The sequence below is a fragment of the Pristiophorus japonicus genome, chromosome 13 (assembly GCF_044704955.1).
Source record: "Pristiophorus japonicus isolate sPriJap1 chromosome 13, sPriJap1.hap1, whole genome shotgun sequence".
Lineage (NCBI taxonomy): Eukaryota > Metazoa > Chordata > Chondrichthyes > Pristiophoridae > Pristiophorus > Pristiophorus japonicus.
In genome coordinates, this window is record NC_091989.1 from 93,077,355 (window position 1) to 93,099,799 (window position 22,445).

General features: G+C 45.2%; 1 protein-coding gene and 1 non-coding gene across 2 annotated transcripts in view; one reads left to right on the forward strand and one right to left on the reverse strand.

The window, feature by feature from the left end:
- The window catches only part of LOC139278706 (RNA-binding Raly-like protein), a 1,090,435-nt gene that overhangs the window by 346,922 nt on the left and 721,068 nt on the right, over positions 1-22,445 (reverse strand). The window contains exon 3 of the mRNA XM_070897767.1: positions 1,410-1,485. Within this exon, the coding sequence (XP_070753868.1) occupies positions 1,410-1,485 (76 nt within the window). The remainder of the gene's footprint in view (positions 1-1,409; positions 1,486-22,445) is intronic.
- Positions 12,183-12,257, forward strand: trnaf-gaa (transfer RNA phenylalanine (anticodon GAA)). The gene has a single exon. It is a non-coding gene; the product is annotated as a tRNA-Phe (tRNA).

A 22,445-nucleotide genomic window follows, 5' to 3' on the forward strand; every position in this document is an offset into this window, starting at 1 on the left:
CCCGGTGTCCTGGCCAATATTTATCCCTCAATCAACGTAACAAAAAAACAGATGATCTGGTCATTGTCAGATTGCTGTTTGTGGGAGCTTGCTTGTGCACAAATTGGCTGCCGCGTTTCCTACATTAAAACATTGGTTACACTCCAAAAGTACTTCATTGGCTGTAAAATGCTTTGTGACGTCCGGTGGTCGTGAAAGGCGCTATATAAATCCAAGTCTTTCTTGTCTGGTCTCTCCACATACCCGAAGTCCCTCATCCTCAGGATTTGTGGTTTTGCATCATGCACATCACACCCTCACCACATTTAAAAGGTGCTTGGATGGGCACTTGAAGTGCCGTAATCTGCAGAGTTACGGACCTAGACTGGTAAGTGGGATTAGACTGGTAAGTACTGCAACGAATCAAATACAGCCAGGGTGATCTCCTGGACTAGTTTCGATCACCTGGATGGGTCGGAGAGGAATTTTCCAGATTTTTTTTTCACCAATTGGCCTGGGTTTTTATCTGGTTTTTACCTCTCCCAGGAGATCACATGGTTGGGTTGGAGTGTCGAATGTTTTGGCGCAAGGGGTGTGGGGCTGGTTGAACTGGGTGCTCTTTACCTTTCCGCCATTGTTCATTGCTCATAGGTTTATATGTAACCTTCATGGCTGCTGACCGAGGGCCGTGCGGCTCTTTGTCGGCCGGCGAAGACACGATGGGCCGAAATGGCCTCCTTCTGTGCTGTAGATTTCTATATTTCTATGTTACACATAAAGCTAAAATTCTGGGCTTGTTACAGCTCGACTAAGGAGTTCGCTAGTTGGAATATAAAACAGGCTGCAAAATATGGATGCCAAGCTACTGTTATTTTTTTTTGAATTGTAATTTTCGCTTCAAATACAAAGATTACAACACGATAATAAACAAACCAGTGCATTGTACCGTGCGGAGAAAACAGAGGCTTTGAGAACTACAGTTCCTTGCTTTGAGTGAGAAGGTGGTAAACGTAGATAAAGGCAAACAAGCTGATCCTTTCTCTTTTAAATGAATGCTTTCATGTGCTGGCTGCACATGGAGGGTACTCCACCAAAGAAAGCAATTTAGAAACTAATTGCACTTCATAAATTATCTTCCTTCAGCACAGAGCCCAAGAACGGATGTAATTTTTCTTACTTCTCTTTGTTTGTTTAAATCATATTCTCTCTTCCCCCACCCCCTCCTCCCCTCAACTGGTTGCTACAGTAACAATAAATCAATTTGCTCTGCTAATGTTTATAAATCAAGAGTGTTGTGTCGCCCACCAGTACCTTATTCTGATGATAAGGGATAACAACATCACTCCTGGGACAGACTACAGACAAGCTCTCGTGTTGACACACTGTGATGCAGGGTAGGTGGCAGTGTTTATCCTTCATGCTGTACTCACCCATACAAAGCACTAACTGGTCTCTTCTGCCCCGCTTTGGGTCGGTATGGCTTGGGTTCCGCTGCCATGTTTATATCTACCAAGAAGAACACAGACAAAAAAAAAGACATTTATTTACATCATTATTTGTACACACACACATATATATATATAAATAACATTTTCTGCCTTCTCTATTGTCAGCTGTGGTTCAGTGGGTAGCATTCTCACCTCTGAGTCAGAAGGTTGTGGGTTCAAGTCCCATTCCAGGAACTTGAGCACAAAAAAAATCTCAGCCGACACTCCAGTACAATGTTGAGGGAATGCTGCACTGTTGGAGGTGCCGTCTTTCGGATGAAATGATAAACCATGGCCCTGTCTGCTCTCTCAGGTGGACATAAAAGATCCCATGGCACTATTTCGAAGAAGAGCAATGGAATTATCCCTGCCAATATTTATCCCTGAATCAACATAACAAAAAAAACATTATCTGGTTGTTATTACATTGCTGTTTGTGGGAGCATGCTTGTGCGCAAAATGGCTGCCATGTTTCCCACATTTCAATAGTGACTACACTCCAAAAGTTCTTAATTGACTGTAAAGTGCTTTGAGACGTCCGGTAGTCATGAAAGGCGCTATATAAATGCAAGTCCTTTTACTTTCTTTCTACTCCCCAGGGTTTGGAATGACTTATGTTTGTAGCTCAGTTTGAGATTGCACCGAAATTGTGACAACAGGCTTTACATTATACCGAACAAAACATTAACCACGCCTCCTTTCCTGAAGGCACTGATTGGGGTAAGGCATAGAGCCGCATTCACCCATCCCCTCCATGCTCGCGGTCCGGCAACTCCTCGAAATTAAAATGGTCATTCTTGTGTCAAATCCCTCCATGAACTTATCTCGGTAACCTCCTCCAGTCCCACAACCCTCCGAGATCTCTGTGCTCCTCTAATTCTGGCCTCTTGGACGTTCCTGGTTTCCATCGCCCCACCATTGACGGCCCTAAGCTCTTGAATTCCTTTCCTAAATCCCTCGGCTTCTTTCTCCACCATTACGCCGCTCTTTGAAACCTGCTGCAATGAGAGGACCTAGAGTTGTTCTGGATGGACGAGCTAAGATGGCTTCCTCATCTATAATTATCTTGTGATTTTACAGACAGAAGGGACTTTCATCCCATTGTTCTAACTGGATTTGAGCCTAGGCCCCAGAGATGGAATCTGCTGTCAGACCCATGATTAATCACCTATTTTAGTATTAAGTTGGATTGCATACTTGACTCAATTCATAGAACCATAGAATCTTACAGCATAGAAGGAGGCCATTTGGTCCATCATGCCTGTGGCGGTTCTTTGAAAGCACTATCTAATTAATCCCACTTCCCGGTTCTAACCCCATAGCCCTACAATTGTCTTCCCTTCAAGTATATAGCCAATTCCCTTTTGAAAGTTACTTTCAGGTAGCCAGATCATAACAAATGGCTGCATAAAAAATATTCTCCTCAACTCTGGTTACCGACCCTTCTACTAATGGAAACAGTTTCTCCTTATTTACTCGATCAAAACCCTTCATAATTTTGAAAATCTCTATTAAATCTGCTCTGAGCCTTCTCTGATCTAAGCAGAACAAGCGCAGCTTCTCTAGTCTCTCCACGTAACTGGTGGCCTGAGTCCGTGGTAGCGAATTGGCAGTCAATGGAGATAAAAATCAGGATAGATTCACTGAAAGTCGTTGTAAAATTTCCAATTGTGTTCTTTGACAGATGAAGTCAAACAAAGCCACAATTTATTTCGACTGTTAAGGCCAAAAATTTGGTTGGGGGCGGTAACAACGGCGAGGAGGGAATTCCAGCGGCAGGCGCAGAAGTCGCAGATGGAGTATAATTTGGGGAAATGTGAGGTTATTCACTTTGGTAGGAAGAATAGAAAAACAGAATATTTTTGAAATGGTGATAACATTTTAAATGTTGGTGTTCAGAGAGATTTGAGTGTCCTTGTGCAAGAAACACAGAAAGCTAGCATGCAGGTACAGCAAGCAATAAGGAAGGCAAATGGTATGTTGGCCTTTATTGCAAGGGGGTTGGAGTATAAGATTAAGGAAATCTTGCTACAATTGTACAGGGCCTTGGTGAGACCATACCTGGAGTACTGTGCACAGTTTTGGTCTCCTTATGTAAGGAAGGATATACTTGCCTTAGAAGTGGTGCAACGGAGGTTCACTAGATTGATTCCTGGGATGAGAGGGCTGCCTTATGATGAGAGATTGTGTAGAGGAGCATGCTAGGAAGCTGCAGGGTGACTTGAACAGGTGAGGTGAGTGAGCAAATACATGGCAGAAGCAGTATAATGTGGATAAATGTGAGGTTATCCACTTTGGGGGCAAAAACGCGAAGACAGAATATTATCTGAATGGCGGCAGATTAGGAAAAGGGGAAGTGCAACGAGACCTGGGTGTCATGGTTCATCAGTCTTTGAAAGTTGCCATACAGGTACAGCAGGCGGTGAAGAAGGCAAATGGTATGTTGGCCTTCAAAGCTAGGGGATTTGAGTACAGGAGCAGGGAGATTTACTGCAGTTGTACAGGGCCTTGGTGAGGCCTCACCCGGAATAGTGTGTTCAGTTTTGGTCTCCTAATCTGAGGAAGGACATTCTTGCTATTGAGGAAGTGCAGCGAAGATTCACCAGACTGATTCTCGGGATGGCAGGACTGTCATATGAGGAGGGACAGGATCAACTGGGCCTTTATTCACTGGAGTTTAGAAGGATGAGAGGGGATCTCATAGAAACGTATAAGATTCTGACGGGACTGGACAGGTTAGATGTGGGAAGAATGTTCCTGATGTTGGGGAAGTCCAGAACCAGAGTTCATAGTCTTAGGATAAGGGGTAGGCCATTTAGGACCGAGATGAGGAGAAACTTCTTCACTCAGAGAGTTGTTAACCTATGGAATTCCCTGCCGCAGAGAGTTGTTGATGCCAGTTCATTGGATATATTCAAGAGGGAGTTAGATATGGCCCTTACGGCTAAGGGGATCAAGGGGTATGGAGAGAAAGCAGGAAAGGGGTACCGAGGTGAATGATCAGTCATGATCTTATTGAATGGTGGTGCAGGCTCGAAGGGCCGAATGGCCTATTCCTGCACCTATTTTCTATGTTTCTAGAATAGGCCTATATTCTCTGGAGTTTAGAAGAATGAGAGGTGATCTCATTGAAACATATAAAGTTCTGAAGTGGATTGACAGGGTAGATGCTGAGAGGTTGTTTCCCCTGGCTGGAGTGTCTAGAACTAAGGGGCATAGTCTAAGGATAAGGGGGCGGCCATTTAAGACCGAGATGAGGAATTTCTTCATACTGAGGGTTGTGAATCTTTGGAAATCTCTGCCCCAGAGGGCTGTGGATGCTGAGTCTTTGAATGTATTCAAGGCTGAGATGGATAGATTTTTGGACTCTAGAGGACTCTAGGAGATCAGGCGGGAAAGTGGAGTTGAGGTCGATGATCAGCCATGATCTCATTGAATGGCGCAGCAGGCTCGAGGAGCCGTATGGCCTACTCCTACTCCTGTTTCTTATGTTCTGCTGCAGCATCAGATGGGGAGAACATAGGAATTGCTGGATGAAAAGATACTAAAATCGATTAGTTCACCTTCCACCATCCTGGTAGTCACATGGTTTGTCACATGGTTTGGTACGAGCATGCTCAGTTCGCTCGGGCCTAATAAAGCAAGCACATGGTCTCGCAACTCATGGTGTCTCTGTCCCTCATTTGTACTGCCCACATATATTACATGATACAACGATAATGGAGTTATAGACTAATCATAGTAGTCAATCTCTGTCAATGAGTCTACAACAAGGATGACAGGAGGAAAACCCCAGTGGTGGAGAGCTTTGGAAACCATAGGTCCACAGTCACCTGTTCCTCCCAATCCTGCTGCATTCACCATACATCATGTCTCCAAATACTCATGTACTGTATCACAAAATGTTATTTTCTGAAGGAAATGGATCTAATTGGCATTTGAGTGATTTGATACTAACTGCTGCCATTGTCTCTCTAAGGAATTTGTTCCATAGATTAACCACTTGCTCACTGAAACACTGTTTCCGCAGATTAGTTTTGAATTTACTCCACTTCAAACACAGGCCGTTCTACAGTTCCTTCCCTGGTTTGTGTTTAATTGATCTCAGACAGGCAGTCGTTGGGACTGTTGCAATTAACTTAGAATCATAGGGGTTGCCGAGTTTTTTTAGCTGCTCTCCCCTCGGTGACAGATTCCTCCACGTCTGTATCCAGTGGGAGGGGCATACCGCAGGGAACCGCCCGTTAGCGGCCTCTGGTGGCCAAGTCGCGTAAGTGACCTCCCGCCTGCCGAGCTGCCATATTGGTACAGGCAGGAGTCGGCGGCAGCAGGGGGAAGGACCACTGCGTGGAGGCAGGTCTAATCCCGACAGTAAGTAAGAAGACTTGCAAAAAAAGGTTAGTGAACATTTTTTAATTTTATTTCTTTCAAGGTTTTACCTGTATGGGGTCCCCTGAAGATGTTATGATGTTTTTTTATTGTGAATATGTTAATTTTTCAGTGTTCCCCCTCCCTGGGCCCGACTCAATCCTCAGCAGCACTTTGGCGAGGAACGCATTTGCTGGCGAGATTGAGAGCTTCCGCCCGCTGCTGCCCAGATTGACGGCGTAAGCCGTTATTTGGCCGCTGGGCGGTACTGCCATCTCTTTTAGAGGGATCTTCCTGGCAAAGTACCGCCCGGTCTCTCGCCGGCCATCGGCTGTCGTTTGGGCAGCACTTGGGTGGACCTTGGCTTCTACCAAGTTCAGGCCCGTAGAATCATAGAAGGAGACCATTCTGGACACCATACTTTAGGAAGGATGTGAAGGCCTTAGGGAGGGTGCAGAAACGATTTACAAGAATGGCTCCAGGAATGAGGGACTTCAGCTATGTGGATAGACTGGAAAAGCTGGGGTTGTTCTCTTTAGAGCAGAGAAGATTGAGAGGAAACTTAATAGAAGTGTTCAAAATCATGAGGGGTCTGGACAGAGTAGATAGAGAGAAATTGTTCCCATTGGCAGAAGGGTCAAGAACCAGAGAACGCAGATTTAAGGTGATTGGCAGAAGAACCAAAGGAGACACGAGGCAAAACTTTTTACACAGCAAGTGGTTAGGATCTGGAATGCAGGGCCTGAATGGGTGGTGTGGGCACCCAATTCTTTGATTTTATGAAATCTTGCTGTGCGCAAATTGGCTGCCGCATTTCCTACATTTACAACAGTGACTACACTTCAAAAGCACTTCATTGGTTGTAAAGCACTTAAGGACATCCTGAGGTTGTGAAAGGTGCTATGTAAATGCAAATCTTTCTTTTCTTTCATCTGTTAAATCATACCACAGCCAGAGTCAGCAACTCTTCTTGGTCTGTTTCTGTGCTGTATATTCTGTGAAATTCTATGTATGTAAACAATTGCCTGTTCATTCTGCCAAGCTTGGGCAAAGAGAGCACAGTCATGTCATTTTGTGCAATGAGGACCTGTACACCTTTTACATAGGATTACATCGGATATACAGCACAGAAACAGGCCATTCGGCCCAACCAGTCTATGCCGGTGTTTATGCTCCACTTGCGCCTCCTCCCGTCTACCCTCATCTAACTCTATCAGCATAACCCTCTACTCCCTTCTGCCTCATATGCTTATCTAACCGCCCCTTAAATGTATCTACCCTATTCGCTTCAACCACTCCCTGTGGTAATGTATACACCTATGAGTATGCTCACAGGTTTGTAGAGCTGTTGAAGCTGACTGGTGCCCTCGACCAGCTCTCGAGGGGAAAAGCCCTGGGGCTGAATGGGCTGACCGTGGAGTTCCACAGGGCGCTCTGGGACATATTGGGGGGGGACTACGCGCGGGTCCTGGGGCAAAGTCTGGCCTCACCGGGGAGATGCCCCTCTCTTGTCGCAGGGCAGTCATCTGCCTGCTGCCTAAGAAAGGCGATCTCCGCCTACTTAAGAACTGCCGCCCAGTCTCCCTACTCAGCACGGATTACAAAATCTTTGCCAGGGTGTTGTCTGCTCGCCTTGGCGCCGTGCTGGACCACATGATCCACCCCGACCATTCCTACACGGTCCCGGGCAGGACAATCCACGACAACATCCATCTGGTCCGGGACCTGATCCACCATTCCCAGGAGGCTGGTCTGTCGGTCGCCTTCCTTTCCTTAGACCAAGAGGAGGCATTCGACAGGGTGGATCACGAATATATGTTCGGAACTCTGCACACTTTCGGGTTCGGGACGCATTTCATCGCCCGGATCCGACTTTTGTACGCCGCCGCAGAGTGTCTGATTAAGGTTAATGGGTCTTTGATGGCGCCCCTTCGCTTTGGGATACCCCATGTCTGGCCAGTTATATACCATCTGTGTGGAGCCTTTCCTGCGCCTCCTGTGGAAGAGGTTGATGGGACTGGCTCTGCAAGGGCCGGGCGTGGAGGTTGTCCTCTCTGCTTACGCCGATGACATGCTCCTCATGGTCGAGGATCCCGTTGACCTGCAGAAGATGCGTGAGTGCCAGAAGATTTACTCGGCCGCATCCTCCGCCAGGATCAACTGGGAGAAATGTTCTGGACTCCTGGTGGGTCAGTGGCGGGTGGAGCTCAGGCTTTTTGCCTGGAGCACGACCCATCTCCTCTATCTGGAAGTGTACCTTAGCCCTGAAGAGGAAGCCTGGCCGGCGAACTGGCAGGAACAGGGGGCCGAATGGTCTACTCCTGCATCTATTTTCTATGTTTCTATGTTTACAAGTCAATGAGGAAACTCATAAAATCCATGGATACATGGTGCCACCATGGTATGTGCCATTTTCTGAGGGTTCCGATGATCTCCTGCTGGGGTTTCAGTGGAAGATTAATGCAACCTCAGCAGAACTTCAGGGCTGGATGGTTCAAATGTGAAAAATCAGAATGCAATATCACAGCCAGTGCACTGCATTGGGGAACTGCAAAGACCTAACTGGAGCATTGTTTTTTTCTCATTGAAATAATAGGAGGCCACTAGAAATTGAAACACTCTTTGGAGATAATGGCCCCGATTTTAACTGCCCCCATCGGGCGGAATCTGGGCGCGAGGGATACTTCAAATAAGGCAAGTCGCTTACCCTCCTGCCAACACTTGTCCACTCTCCCCCGCAGGCCAGGTAGTTATTCTGGCTGGGTGTCAAACAGGATTCTGCACAGTTATATTTAAATCAAGTCCTGCCGTTATGATCGGGATGTGCCCAGCTTTGCCAGGATCCTCGCCCGCTACCGGGTTCCCCCACACCTTTCCTCCCCACCCCCCTCCCTGTTAACATTAGGGCCAATGTCACTGGGCCATGCCTTCAGCGAGTCAATGTCGAAAAGCTGAAGAGAGCCTCTCAGAACCTCCATTCATAATACCCGTGATTCTTTGGAAACAGAAGTACGGGCATATAATAGCTCAGGAGATTGGTATCAGGTAATAACATGTTTACACCCAATGATTATTTGCCATTTATGGCACTGGGAACTTTGAACACAGAGTAGAGATGTTCTCCACTCCATGGTCTTGAAGTCGCTGTGGAAAGTAATTCTTAATCTGAGGACATCTCTGCAAAAATGATTGTCAGGAAGAATCGGTGGCCCTATTTCTGTACCCGCCAATCAGGGCAGATTGTATTGCACACTGAATTGGAGCAGAGGTTGTTATATGAGGGCTATAATTCAGAAGCTATGTTTCCTATCAGTGGCTGGATGACAGTCAGTGAAAAATAGCACTGAACATTTTGGGAACAGCTTTTCAATGGTTTACTCATGGGTGAGCGCAATGTGTGGTGCAGTGCTGGAACGTGGGGTTGATCTTCCATAAGAACATCACTAAGAATTAGCAATAAAAACAGAGAATGCTGGAAATCTCAGCGGGTCAGGCAACATCTGTGAAAAGAAAAACAAAGTTAACGTTTCTGGCCGACGACCCTTTGCCAGAACTGCTGAATGTTCGAAAAGAGCACATTCTTAAGCACTGAAAGGGGGGAGGGAAAGAAAGGACAAAATGGAAGGTCTGTGATAGGGTGGACGGCAGGAGAGATTAGAGAGACAAAAGGGATGATGAGCCGAATTGAAATGATAATGACAGATAGAAAAAGGTTAATCTGGATAGGGTGTAAATGGCGGGGTAATGACCAGTTGTCATTACAACCAAAGAGAAAAAAAGAGAAGAAAGAAGAAAAAAAACTTATTTTTCTGTTCTTTTTATTCTATCTTTTTTCCCCTCCTCTTTGTCTCTAATGGCCATTACTCTGTCATTCAGATCCTATCCAGATTAACCTTTTTCTATCTGTCATTACCACTTCAATTCAGCTCATCATACCTTGTGTCTCTCTAATCTCTCCTGCCTTCCACCCTATCACAGACCTTCAATTTTGTTCTTTCTTCCCCTCCCCCTTTCAGTGCTTAAGAATGTGCTTTTTTCGAACATTCAGCAGTTCTGACGAAGGGTCATCAACCCGAAACGTTAACTTTGTTTTTCTCGCCATAGATGCTGCCTGACCCACTGAGATTTCCAACATTCTCTGTTTTTATTTCAAATTCCAACATCTGCAGTATTTTGCTTTTGTATAAGAATTAGGAGCAGGAGGAGGCCATTTGGCCCCTCGAGCCTGCTCCGCCATTCAATTAGATCATGGCTGATCTTCTACCTCAACTCCACTTTCCTGCACTAGTCCCATATTGCTTCATTCCTTTAATAGCCAAAGATCTCTCAATGTCTGTCTTGAATATACCCGAAGACTGAGCCTCCTCAGCCCTCTGGGGTAGAGAATTCCAAAGATTCACCACCCTCTGAGTGAAGAAGTTTCTCCTCATCTCAGTCCTAAATGGCTGACCCCTTATTCTGAGACTGTGACCCCTGGTTCTAGACTCCCCAGCTAGAGGAAACATCCTCCCTGCATCTATCCTGTCAAGTCCTGTAAGAATTTTGTATATTTCAATGCGATCACCTCTCATTTTTCTTAATTCTAGAGAATATAGGCCTAGTCTATGCAATCTCTCCTCATAGGCCAACCCCCCATCCGAGGAATCAGTCTGGTGAACCTTCGTTGCACTCCCTCTATGGCAAGTATATCTTTCCTTGGGTAAGGAGACCAAAATTGTACACAATACTCACCAAGGCTCTATATAATTGCAGTAAGACGTCTGTATTCTTATACTCAAATCCTCGTACTAAAGGCCAACATACCATTTCCTTTCTTAATTGCTTGCTGTACCTGCATGTTAACTTTCAGTGATTCGTGTAAATGGACACCCAGGTCCCTCTGAACACCAACATTTCCCAATCTCTCACCGTTTAAAAAATACTCTTCTTTTCTATTTTTCCTACCAAAGGGGATAACTTCACAGTTCTGCACATTATATTCCATTTGCCATGTTCTTGCCCACTCACTTAGCCTGTCTATATCCATCTGTGTTGAGTGAGCAGATCTCAGTCTGGACAGTAGATGTAATGTTCAAATTTGCCTCGACTCCGCTAGTTTAGCGAAGTTTAAGAAATAAAAGAATAAAAGCCGAGGTTCCCGCTCCTCACTGGCTAACAGTGAGTCCAGCTAGAAAGTACACGTGAGGACAGGGGTTGGACTCAAGTGCAAAGCCTGCTGACACTGACTGTTAACCTGACACATGAAACACGTCCACTTCAGTAATGAGTGCCAATTGATTGTCTGTTTAAAATGTTAAAAGGATTTGATAGGGTAGATAGAGAAATGTTTTCTTCCGATTAAGAATGAGGGGACATAACCTTAAAATTATGTCTTAAGGGAATCAAGGGATATGGGGACAGTGCAGGAAAGTGGAGTTGAGGTAGAAGATCAGCCATGATCTTATTGAATGGCAGAGCAGGTTCGAGGGGCTGAATGGCCTACTCCTGCTCCTAATTCTTATGTTCTTATGATCTTATTAGGAAGCACTTTTCATACAAAGAATAGTGAAAATCTGGAATGTTTTTCCCCAAAAGGCTGTGGATGCTGGGGGTCAATTGGAGCTTTTAAGACAGAGATCGATAGATTTCTGTTAGGTAAGGGTATCAAGGGATATGGAGCAAAGGTGGGTAAATGGAGTTGAGGTGCAGATCAGCCACAATCTAATTGAATGACAGAGTAGGTTCAAGTATTTGGATGGTCTACTCCTGTAACTCTGTTCTTAAATGATGACAATTGGCCACACCCAGCAAGAATCAGTGTCTTGAAGACAGGGCAGAAGATTAGAACAACACAGATTTTGGGTAGTCTACTTTGCCCCAATGACCTCTTCCCCAGAAAGATGATCGTTGTGATGACAGATATTTATATCAATGGGCCCTCCGCACTCAAAAGCAGTGTTGTGAAATGACAGTGATATCTATCCCACTTGTGAGGCAGACTGTATTCACACACCAATTTGTTATCAGTGTGTTCTCTCGTCACGTGTGAATTATAGATCATTTCTCACCACCTCGCTTTGTGACAGTTCTATAGAAGAAAGAAAGAACTTGCATTTATCTGTAGACTTCAAGACATCCCAAAGCACTTCACAGCCATAATGTATGCACCTGTGAGTATGCTCACAGGTTTTTAGGTGTGATGGACAAGTCGTTAAGGCATTGGACTTTAAATTCAATGGCTTTTCACACATGGGTTTGAACCCTGCTCACAGCGATTCTGCAGCAAAAAATGGTCGGGCTGAAATAGTTCAGTTGGGAGAGAGTTAGACTGAAGATCCAAAGGTCCCTGGTTCAATCCTGGATTTTTCCAGGCTGGAATAGCTCAGTTGGGAGAGCGTTAGACTGAAGATCTAAAGGTCCCTGGTTCAATCACAGGTTTACCTATGGCTGTACTAATCTGAAAAATCCCGATCTCATCTGATCTGGGATGCGAAGCAGAATAAGACCTGATTAGTACTTGGAAGGGACACTGACTGGGAATACCAGGTGCTATAGACTTTATACAAAAATAGTTGGAGAGCTGTTGAGGCGCTTCTGTGGCGCAATAGATAGCACATTGGCTTTCTAGTCAATGGCACATAAGGCATTCAAAGGTTGTGGGTTTGAGTCCCACCAGAGTTGGGTTTGCCTACGACTATACTAGTCTGAAAAAGCCTGATCTCGGATGCTAAGTAGAGTATGGCCTGGTTAGTACTTGGAAGGGAGACTGACTGGGAATACCTAGATGCTGTAGACTTATCCACCGGTATACTCGTGGCCTGCTGTGAGAGGTGGGTGCCGGAGGGACTGGAGTGCATCATCACCCCCAGCAACCAAATTTTAATTTGAATGAAGTTTACGGTTAAAAGTTAATTTATTTACTTGTCGGTTTTAGTGCCCCCTTTACTAAGGGGGCACTTGATATATTGTTTCAACTTAAAATAGTTGTAGAGCTGTTGAGTTGGGAGTGGCTTAGCCAGTCACATGATGTTCACAAGACTCAATGAAACCCCAACCAGTTGGGTTCCAGGATCCATGATAAGGCAATGAGACAGGTGGTTGTGAGCCTGGTGGATGGACTGGTAATGTGTAGTGTGATTGTTAAACCTTTTGCTAATAAACCAACAAGTTCTTATTAGCAATGTGTTGCTATGATTTCTTAAGCAAAGAACCCATGAAGTAATAGCCAATAGAGTGTTTTAAAGTGTAGTCATGGTAATGTAGGATAGACAGCAGCCAATTTATACACAGCCTTCTGACTCAGAGGCAAGAATGAGCTACGGTTGACGCCTATGTATTGGTAGCAGCGAGTGAGGACAGGGCTGTGCTCTCCCTGGTTTAAAGGTTTTGCCGGTGCTCACACTCTGGGCTCAGACGTGAAGCATAGCCACATGGGAAAGGTATCGGAGGGTCCTCCGAAATAAAAGCCCAGCACAAGGAGGACAGAGAAAATCGGTAAAAAAAAATAAATCTTCAAACCCCCCCTTACAAACCTCCTTGGTACGTTTTATTCTCGACTTGAACCTCATTACCGGGCCACTATTTTTGCAGTCCTCCCGAGGCCCTATTCCTTGGTGAGTTTATCTTTTAAATTAAGCTATTCAATTTCCCCCCCCCTTCAAACAGCAGAAGAGCTGAAATGAGCATTCAGCCTGCAACCTTCTCCTGCCTCCTTGGTCTCCTTAATGACAGTTCATTAAACGCTAACACCTTCTTCCAAAGGAAGCAGTAATTGGTAGTTATCTCCTGCATTCCCCGGAGAACGTGACCAAACGATTGAACAATGCTTCAACCGCCAGTCCCCTTGCAATTCTCATATTCTGTAGCAGGAAGCTGTACATTCCTCGTCGAAAAAGAAATACGATTTTTGACAGAGAATATGTAATCAATCCATGAATTATCATGACTTTCTAACTAGGTCTTCAACTGGGTATTTAACTTATAGAAAGACTTTCATTTATGCAGTGCTTTATCGCATCTCTCAGAAATGTCTTGACAGCTCTTTGCATGAAGTGAATCTAGGTGCAGTCGCTCCAGGCACATGCGGTAGTCATTTTACACACAGCAAGTTCCCAAAAAACAATAAGATAAATGACCAGCTAATGTGTTTTTTTGGTGGTATTAGTTGGGGGAAAGATGTTGGCCAGGACACTGGGGAAAACTCACGGCTCGTTGTCAACTCGAGCCAAAAGATCTTAAACATCCACCTGAACTGGCAGAATAGAGGGACAGCGCCTAAGATTAACACCTCAATTTCCTCCCTCCCATACTTAGAAACATAGAAAATAGGTGCAGGAGCAGGTCAACGACATTCAATATGATCATGGCTGATCATGCAACCTCAGTACCCCACCCCTGCCTTCTCTCTGTACTTGGGCAGTCTGTGTGTGGTGCTGGGGGAGTGGTGGGAGAGGGGTGGACAGGGAAGTGAAGAATGCCAGGACAGGCAAACAAATGACAAATAGAAGCATCATTGACTGCATTAGGGGCCAATACAGATCAGAAGGTCTCGAATTTGATGCCTGGTGTGTACTGAACAGCGTAGTAACAGCTGGGCAAAGGAGGAGAAAACGTACCAAGGTGGTTTGGGGGCGGGGAAGAGTTGATGATTTCTTTTCTTCACCGTTTTTCTCTGTTCTCCTGTGCTGGGGTTTTATTTCCGAGGAATGAGCCCTAATGAAAAGTGTACACGTGTAGAGAGTGGGTGAGGGTGGGATGGGGTTGTGATGCCCTCCGCGACAGAGTAGCATTGCTATGCAGGCTCACACACCAAGGATGGTCACATCACGTGGCTGAGGTATCAGAGGGGTGCCAGTCTGTATAGAATTGTACCCAGCACGTTTCAGAAAGGGAGGGAAAATATTACACAGGGCGAATAAAATCCAGTGCATTTATTTGAAAAGATTAAACTACACATTACCCACTAAATAGTTTAGATAAAGAAAGTCCTACACCTTGTTTAATACTGTAAGGGACAGCGGACCTTTCTCAATAATGTGCAATGCATCTGCACGACTTCCTCTCTGGCTGAAAAGGCGGCTGCTGCTTTGCCAAGGAAGGTCTAGCTGAGAGCATCCCAGATTGGCATGGCCCGGAATTGGTGCCCTTGGGATTCTTTATAGGCTCTGCTGTTGCTTACTGAAGTATGCCAGCGTTTCCTCAGCCTACCTCCACAACATGCTCTTGGTGGCCAAACAGAGCTCCTTTGGCTGTTCCAACGGACCAGGGCAAAACTCTGAGATTTAGAGCCATACGTGACATGATGTGACACGTCCTGAACATTCGCGGAGGGCCGGACTGTTGCAGTAAATTAACTGCCTGGTCAGGGTCATCCACACTGACCCACAAGCTTTGAATGTCTCCTTTTGCGATGCAGAGGTAAACCATGCCAAAAGCCCCTCCTATTTAGGAGTCATGCTTGGTCGCACCCTGTCATAAGGACAACATCTCCACAACCTTCGGAAGAAACTAAAGAGTCGGATCAACTTGATCCAGAAACTCGCCGGATCCACATGGGGAGCAGACGCCCAGACCCTCTGTACGGCAGCACTCTATAGCGGAGTACTGTTCTCCGGCATGGGTATCAACTCCGCAGGTCAAATCCATTGATGTCCAGCTGAATACTACTTTGAGAATTATCACCAATACGCTTTTATCGTCACCAGCATCTTGACTGCCCGTGCTTGCAAACATCGCACAACTACACCTATGCCGCGAATATGCAGTCTCCAGAGAATACAACCCCTACACCAGCAAAGACATGCCGATCCAGGCTGATTTGAACAACCTACCATCCCGTCTCAAATCTAGAAGGCCATTTTGGACCATTGTCGAAGTCCTTCAGCGATCTCCCCTCAGCCTTGATGACCGATGATGAAATGCTTGGAAAAATTGAGACATGCAGAATGGATTCCTTATAGAGGGCCCCACAGTACAACCTGAAGGATCAAACCTTCCTCGCAAACAGTGGACAACCATCAACTGCCTCAGAATCTATCATGGTAGATGCTGCCACCTTCTCCATTGGTGCAAGATTAAAGCATCCCCATCAGGCAACTGTGGAGCTCCTAATCAGACCCTGGAACACTGCCCTCACAGGAAATTCCCAGGCAGCCTACAAGGTATCCATGCTGTTACACCGGAAGCTTTGGCCTGGATATCTAACTTAGATATTGAAATTTGATTTTCTTTGCTACTACCGTACGAAAGAAGAAGACTGGCAAACACATCATTCCTCATAAAAGCCAGAATCAAGTGAAAGTTACCTCAACCTGACTGAGCGACATCTTCACAAACTTCCCCTTGCCCAGACCCAGAGCATTCCCTACGAGTGAAGCTTCTTACGTCATCGCATCGGAGCTACTTCAATTCCTCGTTGGGAGGAACGGGAGCTTTGACCTGTCCGTAGGGACTTGTGTATTTAGTCTGTGCACAATATTCGGCCAGGGACTTCATAAATAGAACTCTCCAGAAGGTTGGGAGACACACCACAGCCATCATAAAGAATTTACTCAGGAAGTCCCATAGTGCTTTGCAGCCTATGAAGTACTTTGTAAGTGTAGTCACTGTTGTACTGTATAAAACGCAGCAGCCAATCTGCGCACAGCAAGATCCCACAAACAGCAGTGAGATAACGACCAGTTAATCTGCTTTAGTGATGTTCCTTGAATAGTGCCATATTTATCCCAAAACCAATATCACTGAACGATTATGTGGTCATTATCGCATTGCTGTGTGTGGGAGCTTGCTGTGAGCAAATTGGCTGCCGCGTTTCCTACATGACAGTAGTGATTACACTTCAAAAGTACCTTGTTGGCTGTGAAGCACTTTGACGCATCCTGTGGTGATGGAAAGGCAGATGTATAAAGGCAAGTCTTTCTTCCACAGCAGCTGAAAATCCCACAAATCCAAGGCCTGGGTGAAATTTTGAATTTAAGCCCCAGATTTTAAATGGGTAAGTTTTTTAAATCTTATTCAGAGCGTTATACTTGCTTGTTACATTCTGCCCATTACTTTTAAACTATAAATATGTTGTAAAATAGCAGCCAAAAACAACGTGGAAAAAAAATTGAAGAACTGAATTGCTCGGATTCCTGATCGTTTTTATTTGTCCCTCGATGGTATTTCTCGCTACTTTTGGTGCACACGTAATCTAACGTAACCTTCTGATAATGTAAGATGTAAAAGGGTGAATGGTGTCAATCAATTGATTCTTTTGCCCTGAGACATGAGATACTCTGGAGAAGCAATGCCCTCAGAAATAGGCCAGGCTTTCCATTGGCGAATTATTTTTCATTGTAGAGCTTATTCGGAACTTCGGAATTCGGAACTTGGAACTCCTACATGGCAGGTGAGCCCAAGGTGGGCAGAGGAAATGTTTCAAGGACGCCTTCAAAGCCTCCTTGATAAAATGCAGCATTCCCACCGACACCTGGGAGTCCCTGGCCAAAGTCCGCCCGAAGTGGAGGAAGTGCATCCGGGAGGGTGCTAAGCACCTCGAGTCTCGTCGCCAAGAGCATGCAGACAACAAGCGCAGGCAGCGGAAGGAGCGTGCGGCAAACCCGTCCCATCCACCTTTTCCTTCAACCACTGTGTATCCCACCAGTGACAGAGACTGTAATTCTCGTATTGGACTGTTCAGTCACCTAAGAACTCACTTTTAGACTGGAAGCAAGTCTACCTCGATTTCGAGGGACTGCCTGTGATTGTAGAGCTGGACAGATGCTCCCCAGGAGAATGCTGGTGATTCCTATTTGCACGTAGAGGTTGAATGAATGAAGAAAGATGCTACTTACCCTAGCACTGCTCCCCCTCATTTTGATGAATTCCCTCACTAAAATTAATTCCCACTCCATCATTTCCCGTTTACCTGTTGCTAATGATGTCAACAGAAACCACCAGTTCAGCTGACAATTAAATTATCAGTTTTAGAGAAACTCTAACATGAAACATTGACTACAAATTTCCACCAGAACAACTCAGCTGAAAAATAAAACCTCCCGATTACCAGAAGAACACAGCTACCAGCTCAAATCATTTCACAATCGATGAAACAATTACTTTAATGGATTAGACACTTGCACAAGCTGGAGACTGAAAATCTAGAATAAAAAACAGACTGTACTGATTCACAGGCAGGAATTGTGAAGAGGGCATTTTGAGACATGTTTTATGTTGAAGGTGCTATATAACTGCACATTGTCACATCAAGTAACACATAAGCAAAGCTCACCAGGAGTTGGAATGAAGCCATAACTTTAGTCTGTATGGAGGTGCCTTACATTCCCAAGCCTAAGCTGTGGCTCAGTGGGCAGCACACTTGCCTCTGAGTCAGAAGATTATGAGTTCAGGTCCCGCTCCAGGGACTTGAGCACAAAAAAATCTAGGCTGATTCTCCAGTGCAGTGCGGAGGGAATGCTGCACTGTTGTTGGTGCTGTATTTCGGATGAGATGTTAAACCGAGGCCCTGTCTGCCTTCTCAAGTGGATGTAAAAGATCCCATGGCACTATTTCGAAGAAGAGCAAGGAAGTTATCCCCTGTGTCCTGGCCAATATTTATCCCTCAATCAACATAATAAAAACAGATTATCTGGTCATTATCACATTGCTGTTTGTGGGAGCTTGCTGTGCGCAAATTGACTGCTGCATTTCCCACATTACAACAGTGACTACACTCTATATTTCATTGGCTGTAAAGCACTTTGAGATGTCCGATGGTGGTGAAAGGTGCTATATAAATGCAAGTCTTTTTTTTAAGCAATGTCGGGTGAAGGGTCAAGGTCTGTAATATATAATCTCAAAGCGCTTTACAGCCAATTAAGTACTTTTGAAGTGTAGTCATTGTTGTAATATAAGAAACATGACAGCCAAGTTTGCGCACAGCAAGCTCCCACAAACAGCAATGTGATAATGACCAGATCATCTGTTTTTAGTGAGGGGGCAAACGTTGGCCAGGACACCGGGGAGAACTCACCTGCTCTTCTTCGAAGTAGTGCCTTAGGATCTTTAACAGGGCAGACGAGGCCTCGGTTTAACGTCTAATCTGATACGACATCTCCAACAATGCAGTGCTCCCTCAGTACTCCACTGGACTGTCAGCATAACAAGGTTGCCGAGAATCAGAAAGGTGATGAGGTCAATCAAGCAGGTGATCAGCTGACCGCCAAGCTTGAGATTTAAAAGTGTGTAAACTGAGGGAGAAAGGAGAGACTGAAGGAAGTAAGGGGTCCTCTCGTTTTCAGTTCCTAGACAGGAGCGCTGTTTTCCATGGAGGGGAGGATGGGTGGAGGGCTCCATTTAAAGGTTCGGTTAGAGGGGGCCCCCCACATTTTACTAGAAAATGATACTAAATACATACCTACTTAATCTGGTGTCAAACTTGCATGCATATGATCATGAAAAAAAGTGTTTGCCATCGGTAATATATAAATAGTTGAGTAATAGTTTAAGATAATTGACAGAAAATCAAGAGGGGTAATGAGGAGAATTTTTTTACACAGCGAGTTGTTATGATCTAGAACGCACAGCCTGAAAGTGTGGTGGAAGCAGAGTCAATAATAACTTTCAAAAGGGAATTGGATAAATACTTGAAAAGGAAACATTTGTAGGGTATGGGGAAAGATCGGGGAGAAAGATGAATTGGATCGCTCTTTCAGAGAGCCGGCACTTGCATGATGGGCCGAATGGACTCCTTCTGTGTTATACAATTTAATGAAATAATGAGGGGTGAGCTGGTACAAATTGAGTCGGTTCTTTCACTGGGTCCACTCGGGACCCTGTGCAATTGCACAGTCCTGGCAAATAGTGAGTTAGAGTAGGAGAATGTGGTGAGATTAAATTTCAGTGAGATTAAATTTCAACGGTGAGGACTTTAGGGATGGAGGAGGTGTCTGCAGGACTGTGCATCTGAAATTTAGAAGGAGCAAGAGAGGGGAATCCAGAACAGCACCAGCCACACATAGTAAGATTACATAGAATTACTGCCCAGAAACAGGCCATTCGTCCCAACAGGTCTATGCTGGTGTTTATGCTCCACACAGGCCTCCTCTCACCTTACTTCATTTCACCCTATCAACATATCCTTCTATTCCTTTCTTCCTCATGTACTGATCTAGCTTCCCCAGAAATGCATCCCTGCTATTTGCCTTAACCTAATCTAATTTAAAGCAGATATTATCTCAGCCCCCGTTCATCCCCCTCCATTTCAATGTTTAGAAATGACTGCCCATGAGGAGAAATACCTTGCCATCGGCTTGTTAAGTGTTGTCACGTGGAACATTTTTCCAGCTGTCCTGCTAAGAAACCACAAGGAAATTGAACTGAGCTGAACTTCCAGTGGTGATGAAGTGGAGTCGACAGGTGAGGGGGTAAACAATGGGATAGCTGGTACTAAGTCAATGGATGAAGGCATTGCAACCTAATGATGAAGGCCATAAGCATCATCACACAAAATTGCCATTAAAATCTGGTGTGATGGCCTCATTGGCACTTAGTAGGCCAGCCAGCTAGCAACACTCTGCAGTGGGCTAGCAGCACCACAAGGTTTGTGGGCCATAAAGATTTACATGAAGGCACAATGCATTTAACATGTGCCCTCACCCTGGGGCCATTCACTGAAACATCACTTAAATGGCCTACTGTGTTGCAGAACTGCTTCTTGAAAAGGCTGTGCAGTAAGGGCTGTGCGGCTGGTGGTGTGGAAATGCAGCCCCTTTCTGTTGTGGGGTGGATTCCCCCAGCACCACAAGCATTCACAGTTACTTTAAAGTCAGGGGCAGCGGCTTTATTTCCTGGCTGCTGTACCTTTGTCAATGGGCTGAGCAAGGAATGCACAAGGATCAATTGCGTGAAATTGAGGCCAGCAGTCAGAAAAGATGGCAATATTTAGATTGCTGATGGCAGGTGAACATAAATACCCCCTCATCTTTTCAGCTGGTTATCAGAGCCAGTGCCATCTCCTTTACTTTATAATGATGACACCAAAATAGGGGCTGCCATTTAAAAAAAAATATTAATTCACAGGATGTAGACGTCGGTGGCAAAGCCGACATTTATTGCCCATCCCGAGTTGCCTTGAGAAGGTGTACCAGATTTTAATGGCCATTTTGTGTGATAATGCTTAACCTAATTTAATTTTAAGCAGATATTGGCCCAGAAATTGCGGTCGGAGGCTTCCTGCAGGTGAACGCCTCTGACCGAAATGTTTTTAACAAGAGTACCTGGTGGTCCCGGAGGAACGTAGACTTATTATCTGAGGCCTAGTTGCGCAGTCCAGCGTAGGGGCCCACATATTCCAGGAAGGTAAGCACAACCTGGGATCACGTGGGCCTGGACCACCAATCAACATGGAGTATTCTTATTGACAATAATGGGAGTTCCGTTTGTATGAGCTCCCATTACTATCAATGAGTATACCCCTAAAACACAGAAACTCAACACAAAAAATTAAAAAAAAACACCTCACATATTTAAAATTAATGGAAATTGAAGTTTTAGAGAAAAATGTAGTTTTTTGAATTTTTTAAAATATGTGTTAATAGGGGTAAAAATAAACTTACCTTGCTGGACAGAGTTTTTAATATAAAAATTAGTGCTAAAATTTAATTTTTCTACCTTTTAAAACTCTTATGCTGGTAAAAGCAGGCTAGTTACCAGGCGTAAGAGTTTGAAGGTCATTTGCTGGGCAGGATTTGGGCAAATAGCCCAAATCTCTGCACACGAATGTCCTTCTTCCGGGGATGCGTGCAATCTGCCAAAATAAATTTGGACAGTTCGCAAATGCCGGCACGTGCGAGGCCTCTTCGGACCTTGCAACACTCAAGAAGCTCGACTTCATGCAGGACAAAGCAGCCCACTTGATTGGCACTCCATCCACCAGCTTAAACGTTCACTCCCTCGACCACCGGCGCACCGTGGCTGCAGTGTATACCATTGACAAGATGCACTGCAGCAACTCACCGGGGCTTCTTCGGCAGCACCCCACAAATCGTTGACCTCTACTGCCTATAAGGACAAGGGCAAGAGGTGCATTGGAACACCATCACCTGCAAGTTCCCCTCCAAGTCACACACCATCCTGACTTGGAAATATATCGCCATTCCTTCATCGTCGCTGGGTCAAAAGCCTGGAACTCCCTCAGTAACAGCACCTGTGGGAGCACCTTCACCACAAGGTCTGCAGCGGTTCAAGAAGGTGGCTCATCACCACCTTATCAAGGGCAATAAAGGCTGGTTTGACAGTGATGCCCACATCCTAAGAATGAATTTTTTTTTAAAGTTCTGAGGGTGTGCTGCTTTGCCAATGGTGTTACCCTTTGTATGAGGCTCTGGCTGCCCGTTCACGTGGAAACCTAAGAACCTGACTACAATATTCAAAGAGAGGTTCTCTTGGCCATATTTACCCCTTAAGCATCACCACTAAAAATCAGATGAACTGGTCATTGTCTTGCAGGAATGCCCACCTTGGAGAAGTTCTACTCTTCTCTCCAACGGGATTTCCATTTGTCTCTTTTACCTTGTTCATTTTCATTGCTGTTTCCCTTCTCGTATTTGATCAGGTATCTACCAAAACTCGCTACTGCCATCCATCCTATCA